The sequence below is a fragment of the Triticum aestivum genome, chromosome 1A, assembly GCF_018294505.1.
Source record: "Triticum aestivum cultivar Chinese Spring chromosome 1A, IWGSC CS RefSeq v2.1, whole genome shotgun sequence".
Lineage (NCBI taxonomy): Eukaryota > Viridiplantae > Streptophyta > Magnoliopsida > Poales > Poaceae > Triticum > Triticum aestivum.
Genome location: NC_057794.1, coordinates 515,072,808 through 515,083,015, shown reverse-complemented (window position 1 = coordinate 515,083,015; position 10,208 = coordinate 515,072,808). Strand labels below are relative to the sequence as shown.

Here is a 10,208-nt window from a genome sequence, read left to right as displayed (position 1 = left end):
CCACCCCCACCGTCCATGGCTCGCCATCCTAGGCCCCCGTCCCCCTCCCCGCCGCCCGCGCCCCCCTCCGACCCGTCCGCCGCCGCCTTCGACCCCGTCGAGGAGTGGCTCCTCGACGACTTCGACTTCGACCAGGCCATGGCGAGCGAGCTGGCCAAGAGCTTCGGCCTCGGCGAGGCGGCGGCGGCGGCGGCGGCCGCTGGCCCGGGCGGGATTGATTTTGCGTCGGTGTCCGGAGGCGGCGGGCTGGGCGCGGACCAAATCGTCGAGGAGGGGCAGGGGGAGGCCGCGGAGGACAAGGGCGGGCCACCCGGCCTGCTCGACGCTCCCCCCGGCGTCCTGTTGGAGGTCAAGAAGGAGGCCGTGGTGCTGCTGGGCGGCGGATTGGGCGGGGTGCCTGCTCCCGTGTTGCGGATTGGCGATTTCGTTGCACAAGAGGACAGTTTGGGGGCAGCGATTGATGCCGAGATGTGTACTGTAGCTGCTGGTGATGCTGATGCTAGTAGCGTAGCTGCCGTTCATGCCGCGGCTAGTACTGTACCTCCGGTTGATGCTGAGATGAGTACAGTAGCCTCTGTTGCTGCTGACACTAGTGCCATGGCTGCTGTTGATGCTGAGACTAGTCCCGCTGGGGCTTCTGTTGACGCTGAGATGAGTGCCATAGGTGCTGTTGATGCTGATACTAGTACCATTGCTTCTGTTGATGCTGAGATGAGTTCTGGGGCCATGGTAAATAAGGAAGTGGAGCGTGGTGGAGGCAAGGGGGAGGAGGAGAGCAAGGACGAAGAGTCGGAGAGCAGCGAGGATGAGGAATTAAGTGAAGCCTTATCGAGCAGTGATGAGGAGGAGGAGCCGGCCAAGAATGATGAGGAGTCGAGTGAAGCCTCGTCGAGCAGTGATGAGGAAGTGCCGGTGGCCAAAAAGCATAGTTGTCCCAGTGACATGGAGGCCCTCCTTGAAGAGGGTGAGCTTATGACTGGAGTCGAGGATGAGGATGATGACGAAACACCAAAGGGTCCTATCAAGTCCAAACATGAAGTAGAGGTATTAAGTTTATCTCACGATGTGCACCTCTCTTGGGTCTAGTTAGTTGCAGCCGACTTGTATAAACATTTGTTTCATAGTCATTTTTTTCAATTGATAGCCCAGTAGAAGTTAATGCTTAGTTATCCATTTGTTCTTCTGAAAATCCTGCACTTTCTGTAGCTACCATAGTGACAAATTATTTTCTATTCCTATGTAGTTGCTACATGAACATACTTGGGCTCAGTTGCCAAAAACCAAAGTTTAAAAAAGCACTAGGCATTAATTGTGTGTTTTGCCACTTGCCGTTTTGCTACCGCATAGAGCTAGGCGCGGCTTTTTTAACTATGCCAAAACCACTCATATAACTGTAAAAATATTGTTGTTCCTTGATTGTATCTCTATTCTAAAGTAGATGTACCATACCTTGCAGGTACTTCCTCCAGTTCCAAAGATTGAAGTGCAGTTGGAACCGCATCATAAGGCACTTCCAGTGGGGACAATTACAGCTGTAAGTCTTGAATTTAACTTTGACTTCATCTAGATTTTTGTTTGCATTTGTTGGAAACAAAAACTGTGTTTTTCCAGCACTTTATAGGTACCTGTTCTTCCTATGTAATCTGATGATGATTTAATCAGTCACCGTTATCTGTACATGTTAAAACCAGTAGCTCATTGTAATGTAAGAACCAGAGATCTATGGTACTCACTGATGTATGTTTTTACTGTATTAGTAGTGCATTCTGGAATTTGTTAGTGTTTGGATGATTGTGTCTATACATTTCATTAATGCAGCTATTATTTTGAATAGCATATTTTTCCAGTGTGTTAGATATTTTTGTAGACAGATAGGGGTTCTTGTTTAGACTGTTGAAATACTAGTATATTTCCTATGAGATCCATATACTGATTGGTTGTCTGTTTTCTGGTCATCCAGATCATGGGGGAGAGAGTGATTGTTGAAGGATCAGTGGAACACAGTCCCCTGACTGAGGGTTCTATACTCTGGATAACTGAGAGCAGGACGCCACTTGGCATTGTTGATGAAATATTTGGACCTGTAAAAAACCCTTACTATCTTGTGCGGTATAATTCCGTGGAAGAAGTGCCTGCTGGGATCAGTGCAGGAACTACAGTCTGCTTTGTTGTGGAGTTTGCAGATCATATCCTAAATATGAAGGAGCTATATGCCAAAGGCTATGATGAATCTGCTGACCATGATGAGGAGGCAGATGAACCTGAATTCTCTGATGATGAGCAGGAGGCTGAGTACAAAAGATCACTACGACTGGTAAAAAGGCAGACTGATAGGCCGCATGATTCTAAGAAACCTTCTGGTGACAAGAAGAGGGCGCAGACCAGGGGTGCTGGATTTCGAAATGACATGCCACCAAGGATCCACAATACACCGACATCTGGTCACCAGTCACAGCGTCGTTTCCACCGCTCGGATATGGCTGACAGTGTGACATATCATTCGGGTCAACAAAATTCTCCGATGAGTACACCAAGGGACATGCCACCTAGAATCCATGATGCATCAACAGCAGATCGCCGAGCACAGCCTCTATTTCACCGGTCTGATATGGCAACTGCTGTTGCTGACAGCGCAACACGACAAACGGGTCCTCAAAACTTTCCTATGAGCACACCAACAATGCTGCCATCAATCTCAATGAATCATGCTATGCCATCACCTGTTCAACTTGCAAATCAGATGGGCAGTTGCTTCATCAATCCACAGCAGTTCTCTCAGCAGCCAAATATGGTTTGGCCCGGCGGGCTTCCACCTCCAGGGCAGCCAAACATGGGAGTTGATGGAGCTGCTCTTGCAGCTAATATTATGCAGAATATACTTATGGGAGCCAACCAGTTCCAGCAGTATTTACAGAATCAGAACTTTGGTGGCTTCCCAAATGGAATGCCCATGGCCCAACAACAATTTATGCCAGGGAGCACAATGAGTGCAAACATGATGCCATTTGGTGGACCGCCAGTAAATCATCCTTTTGGTCAGGCATCTCAATTTTCTATGGGGCAAGGCAACTTTGGTCAGTTTCCACACATGGCTGGCAACCAAGGGCCACCTGCTGGATTTCCCAACACCCAAGGATTTGGGCGCTTCCCATCACAACATGAGGATGGAGATCAGCCTCCTGGAAATGCAAACATGCAAGGACATGGGCGCCTCCCTTCAACGCACGGAGATGGAGGCCAGCCTCCTATGCAGTTCAATTCCCTACCATCACCCCGCGGAGATGGAGGTCAGCAGCCTCCTATGCAGTTCAATTCCCTACCATCACCCCGTGGAGATGGAGGTCAGCCTCCTATGCAGTTCAATTCGCTGCCTTCACCCCGTGGAGATGGAGGTCAGCCTCCGATGCAATTCAATTCGGGGCAGTTTAATCAGGGGAACTCATCCTTCCGTGGTAGAAGACCACAACAACGTGGAGGCCGACATTCACCAGGGAGAGGTGGTGGTGGCGGACGGCATCGCAAGTAGTTAGCCAGTGGTGGTACTTCCACCCCTGGTGTAATTTTGACTCGTGTTGGATGAATTTGGGTTAAATTCACATGCATGCTGCTCCCATGTACTTGCAAACAAGCAGTGTTCCCAGTTTCATGTAATACGCATGTTGTTGCTTGTTGTAATGCCCATTCATCCATGATAGCTACTGAGGTGTCCTGTGCGTGCTCCTATGTGGAATTTGATGCATTTCTTATTTATTGGCTGTATCTTTCAGTTTCTTGATGTATCCTGTTGTTTGGAGGGACATGATTATTTACGAGGTTTTGCAGCGTTTTTGTAGGCATGCTTTTATCTTTGATATATTTAGTTCTAGTCTTTGTTTGCCAGTTTCTTTCTGAATTCAACTGTACTATATGCTGTTCTTTCATGCAAACAGTGGGATGCTGATGATTTTCTTATTTCTCGTATGCATTCAACCTATTACTCCCCATGTTAGTTGACCTGAAATATGCTATACCTTTCATTTTTCTATTTTCCAGTTCATGATGTGAGATATGTCTCCATTAAGTCGACACGGTTTACGATGCTGTGTGCCTGGAACTAAAAAGAGCATTTTATTTCTCTAAAATTCCTGACTATATAAACAGAGAGTTCAGTTTTGTTATCGCTCGTGGGCTGTATGGGCGGTTTAACTGAATGAGAGAACATACAAGCGATTCAGTTTTCTTCATGTAGTGCGATAAACACATTCACAATAAAAAGGAACAAACTGGATTTATGTGCAGCCATCACCAATAACCTTACCAAATTTGAGATATCTTCATTTTTCAGGGGCAAACGGAACCACAAAATGAAGTACTGCATATTGAAAACAGAGTACATAAGAGTATTCCTTCAGTAGCTGAAGGAAGACTACCTAGCTCGCGTCATCAATTCATTTTGTGAAATCATTTCAAGGAACCTTACATAAATGTATGAAGATCTTCCAAGTCGGGCGATCCGTGCAAACACTCAAGTTTGTACCTCTTGAGTGGTTGAACGGTGCACCTATAGCTATGGATCTTGTCTATAAAACACAGTTGGTGGAGAAGAAAGCAGAGAGTGAAAGAACAAGTGGCATCTCCAAGGGTGAGAGCGAAAAAACAAAGCACTTATAGATGAACCGTTTGGGAATGAGATGCATTAGGAATTCGAGTTGGAGAAGAAAGCCCGAGCATTGCCATGTGAGCTAGATTGAACTGCACAACAGATTCATGTCAGCTTCTCAGTTGAGGTTCGTCGGTCTCCCGCACAACCCAAGTGGCGGAGCAGCTTGCTTCCATCTCGCTAACTCTGATTCCCAGCTATCATGGCTGCTTTCGCCTCCAGTTTGTAGGCAAGTTGTTGCTTGTTGTAATGCCCGCTCATCCATGGTATCTACTGAGGTGTCCTGTGCCCGTGCGTGCTCCAGCAACACCGGATCGTGTTGCCTATGTGGAATTTGATGCATTTTTTGGCTGTATCTTTCAGTTCCTTGATTGATGTATCCAATTGTTTGGAAGGAAATGGTTATTTCTGAGGTCTTGCAGCATTTTGGCAGGCATGGTGTTACCTTTTCTTTCATGCTACAGTGGGATGCAGTATGTTGATGGTTTTCTTGTTGCACATATACACTCCGGATATTCGATTTGGCTCTGTGTCCATCAACCTATTAGTCCCCAGCTTATTTTGACCTGGCATATGCCATACCTTTCAATTTTTTTTCTAGTTCATCATGTGAGATTTGTCTCCAGGTAAGTCTACACAGTTTACGACACTGTGAGCCCGGGAACTCAGAAGAGCTTTTTTTTTTTGCTTTCGCCCCCTTGCCGGTTGTCACAAGTAGTTAGCCAATGGCGGTAATTTTACCCCCTTCGAAATTTAGATTGGTGTTGAATGCTTTTTGATTAAATTTGAGTATGTTGCTCCCACAGAAACGAGAGGTGTAACTAGTTTCCTGTAATATGCAAACTTCTTGCTTGTAAGCCCATTCATTTTTTTTCTTGACGGTGTAAAGCCCATTCATCCATGATACCATTATTGTGTTGTACTAGTATCTACGGGGATATCCTATGTGTGCTTCTACAACACAGGATCCTGATTTCTGATTCTTTACTCAGGTGAGACTGTATTCTTCATGCTTCTTGCTTAAGCAGAATTTGATGATATTTTTGTCTGTACCTTTCATTTCTTGATGTATCTTTGCTGTTTAAAGTGGGAGGGGAACGATTATTTACGGGATCTTGCAACGTTTTTGCACGGATGCTGTTAAAATTTGCTTGTTGTAATGCCCATTCATCCATGATATCCACTGAGGTGTATGAACATCTTTACAAGGAACTTGATGCATTACTTTTTGGCTATGTATCTTTAGGTTTTTTGGTGTATCCTGTTGTTTGGAGTTGGAAGGGAATGGTTATGATGAAGGGATCTTACTAGTAGTCTGGAACACTGATGGCTCCCCCGAGCTCGGGCGACTCGCTGGGCGATCCGCCGGCGCCGCCGCTGGTTGAGCCCCCCTCCCCTCCCTCGGCCCCCGTTCGCCCGCCGATGCCCTCCTCGGCCGCTCCGCCGCCATCCCCCCCCCCTTGCCGCCTCGCCGCACGTCGTCTGGGCCGACCTCGCGGAGGACGATGACCTCGCCGCGGGGCGCCCGGTCGTCTGCCGCGACCGCGTCCCCCCCAAGGCTCCGGCCCGGTCGCCTCAGGCTGTCCCTACCGGTGGCTCGACTCCCAGGGGTGGGAGCCCAGCTGCCCGCGGGGATGGCCGGCGCCGGCGCCTGCGCCTGCCGACGGGCTCGTCTCGGGCGACTCTGACGAAAGGCGCTGCCTTGGGCTCCGGCGTGCGCCCTGGGGGTCGCCGATCGGGCGGGTAGGGCGTCGCCGGCCGGGCTGACCGCGGCCTCGCGCGCGTCTCCTGGAGATCATCCGGTCCTTCGCCGCCCTCCGCTGCCCTCTCCTCTGCTCCGGCTGACGCATCGGCGACGCCCTCGACGGCGCTTTCGGCGGTGGTCCACCGGCGCTCCCCATTCCGCCCATTAATTTCGGCCTTCGGCGCCCCCGTGCCTCCGTGTACCGGCATCCTTCCCACCACGGCCTGGCCCCGCCGCCCCTGCCATGCCCTGCCGGCGACCCCTTCCGCGGCGGCGCAGGGGGAAACCCTCGCTCCCCGGTTGGTGTCCCCTGGCTGGTTCTACCGGGCCGCGCTTGTGGTGGGCCGCCCTGTGGGCCGCCTGCCCAGCACTCCTGGGCCGCCATCGGTTCCGCAGGTTGCTGACCTTGCGCTGGCCGGGCCTTCTGGGCCCCCTCCTCCCCTCGTGGCCCAGCCCTGCCCCCGGGTGGGCCTCGGCCCGACGAGGCGGTCCATCTGGCCGCCTTTAGGGTTCCCCCGTCAGCCTCTTCCTCCCACATCGCCCGCCTCCTCCCCCGACACTGTCCCGCTCATCGCCTCCACCAGACCCGTTGCCCCAGCCGGCCCCCGCTCGCCCTCCCCTCCTACCTCACCGGCCATGACCTGTGAGTGGGATGATGGGGCGGGATGCCCCAAGCGTCGGGCCGACGATCGCCGGGCTCCTCCGCGCCCGTCGCCGGATGCACTCCGGAGGGAGGAGGACCTCTGTCAGGAGCTAGACTCCCGTCTCGCCCACCGCTCTCTAGTGCGTGCAACCCGCCGCTCTCCCCCTCGCTCCGCCCGCCGGTCCCCTGCCTGAGACGATCGCCGCTCCCGGTCCCCGGCGCACCGCTCGCCCCCCCGGGAGGACTCGCGGGAGCGCGGCCGCTCTCCGGTCGGGGGGTCTCGGCAACCCTCCCGGCGGCGGTCTCGCTCCCCGTCTCGCCGTCGGGACCGGTCCCCATCGCCTCGACCGCAGCCCCTCTCCACCGCCACCGCCAACCCGACCTTGAACCGCTACCAACCCCCCCGCTCCCAAGCCTCGTTCTCGCCGACCAATGGGGGAAACGGGAACCGGGGGCGACCGGGCGCAAAGAAGAAGAAGAAGGGACCTCCCCGCCCCCCGGCTGCCACTCCCGCTGCCGGCGCGGCCGCCCCACATCCAGGCTCCACCTCCGCCTCAGAACGGTCCGTCGTGTTTCAACTGCGGACTGACCGGGCACTTCCAGGTGGCTTGCCCCACCCTCCGACGTGCTACCTCTGCAAGGACGCCGGCCACCCCGCGATTCTCTGTCCGGACCGCCCGGTGACGGAGGAGCTTATGATGTACGGGCACGGCATCGAGGACATGGGCTTCTTCCACATCGAGGTCCCGGAGCTGCCCCTCCCCCACTCGCTCCTGGCTCTCGTGACTACCATTGGCGAGGCCATCGCCATCGCAGAGCTGATTGAGGCCGAGCTCAACCACTTGTGTAAATGCAAGTGGGACTGGCAGGTGACTCCCACTGCGGCCAACTCCTTCACGGTGATCTTCCCCGACGCTCTGAGCATGGGCTTTTGTACCCGCAGCGACAACATCACCTTGGCCCTCAACGGGATCGTGGTGAACATCTCTGAGCCGAAGTGGGATCCCAAGGCCGTGGTGGTCCTCGACACGGCTTGGATCCTCATCGCCGACCTGTCGGATGTGGCCCGGTCCGAGCGCGTCATCCGCAGCATGTCCAAGCTCCTGGGCAAGGTGGTGGTGGTCGACGAGCTCTCTCTCCGCAAGGAGGAGGAGGTCCGGGTCAAGGTAAAATGCCTGGACTCCTCCAAGCTCCACGCCACGATTCGGGTCTTCTTCAACGACGACGGCTACGACATCAAGATCTGCCCTGAGCCTCCGAACCACATCGGTCGCCCCCGCTTCTTTGACGACAGCCACTTGGGGGGCGGTCCAGCTGACGACGACGGCTCCCGCCGCCGCCGGTCCCGTCACTCATGCCTCGAGGATCCTGAGTATGACGAGGACTTGTCTGAGCACTCCCGCTCCCCATCCCGCGAGCCCGCCAACCCACCTCCGGGCCATGGCGGCTCCGGGACGGGACGCACCCGAGTGTCGGCCATTGACCTCGCGGTGGCGCTTCGCCTGGCCTCTACGCCGGTCGCGCCCCCTTCGCCTCCATCCGAGTCGGCAGTGACATCTCCTGTGTGGGCCTACTCGTTGTGCCGCCTTCGTCGCCGCGCTTCCCGTCCACCGTCTCTGCCCTGCTCACCTCGCCGTCGGCCCCAGACCCCCCGGCCACTCCTGGCTCGACTTCTCCGGTCCCCACGGGTGGCGGTGGGGGCCTCCCCATCGGCGCGCCGGCTCTGGCACCTCTACCCGCGGGCGTTGCGGAGGGCGACACCCTGGTGCCCGTCTCCCCGCTCCCACCGCCGGTGGCCTCCGACGCCCACCTCGCTCCACCCACCTCCCCGGCCGCGACGGTGGCTACGGTCGTGACCACCCCGACCGCCGCTCACCATCCTCCGACGGTGGCGTACGTCAGGCGGCCCTGCTCCACATCGACGCTAGTGACGGCGTCCGACCGCAGCGCCCGCCTAGATGCGACCCGTCCGGCGGACTCCCCGACTCCGTCTGTCGCTGAGCGTGCGGAGCTTCTGGCGGCGGTCCGGAACCTCGAGTCAGGTGTGGATTCCATCGCTCCCAGTTCTTCCAGTTGTTCCTTTTCCGCGCTTGAGGCCGCCCCTCTTGGCCACCTCGCCAAGGTGGCTACTGACTCGGCCATAGTCTTCAGGGGGGAGGTTGGTCCCCCCTTAGAATAGACCGCGGCCATTAGGGCTCGCGAGATCTTAGATGGCAAGCTGGCTGAGACTCGGGCACGCTTGCTCTGGCCCGCCGTGGACTCGCCCGCTACCCCCGCGGGTCTGGGCCCTCCGGTGGCTGACGGTGTGACCCGTGTCCGCACCCGCTCTCGCACTGCCGCTCTCCGTGCACAAAGTGCCTCCCGTGTCTTGGGGTTAAGCAGCCCCCCTATGGGGGTTTAGATGCGGGCCCTCTTATGCAACATCCGTGGCTTCGGCCATGATGGCCACCGCCACCAACTCGTCGAGTACATGCGAGACGAACACATCGATATCAGTGCAATCCAGGAAACCATGCGCACTGAGTTCACCCTCCAGGAGCTCGAGTGTCTTAGTCCCTGAAAGTGCGTTATATCGATTAGAGGGGGGGGGGTGAATAGGCGATTTTTATGAAAGTTTTCAAAACGTGGGAGTTATGAAGACAAACGATAGAAATAAACCTAATACCCTGCAGCGGAAGGTAGACTACACTAGGCAAGCAATAGTCAAGTATTCAATAGAGTGAAAGCACAATGACTAATAGCAGCAATGTAGTAAGGATCAGGTAGGAAGATATTGTGAAGCTAGACAGAACATGCAGTCACTCAGTGAAGACAAAAGATAGTGCAAACATACAATGACTTCACAAGGAGTAACAGTAAGTAAAGGGAAGGGAAGATGAAACCAGTGACTCGTTGAAGACAATGATTTGTTGGACCAGTTCCTGTTGCTGTGACAACTGTACGTCTGGTTGGGGCGGCTAGGTATTTAAACCTTAGGACACACAGTCCCAAACACCCAGTCCTGAACACGCAGCTTAGGACACCCAGTCCTCACCGTATTCCCCTTGAGCTAAGGTCACACAGACCTCGCCCAATCACTCTGGTAAGTCTTCAAGGTAGACTCCCAAACCTTCACAGACTTCGTTCACCGGCAATCCACAATGTCTCTTGGATGCTCAGAACGCGACGCCTAACCGGCTGGA

General features: G+C 54.5%; 1 protein-coding gene across 1 annotated transcript; it reads left to right on the top strand.

Moving 5' to 3' along the window:
- Nucleotides 1-6: 6 nt before the first annotated feature.
- Nucleotides 7-3,809, top strand: LOC123061579 (uncharacterized). The gene is made up of 3 exons (XM_044484745.1): nt 7-1,044; nt 1,457-1,534; nt 1,961-3,809. The coding sequence occupies exons 1-3, from the start codon at nt 16-18 to the stop codon at nt 3,524-3,526; spliced, it is 2,673 nt and encodes an 890-aa protein (XP_044340680.1). The 5' UTR covers nt 7-15; the 3' UTR covers nt 3,527-3,809.
- Nucleotides 3,810-10,208: the final 6,399 nt, after the last annotated feature.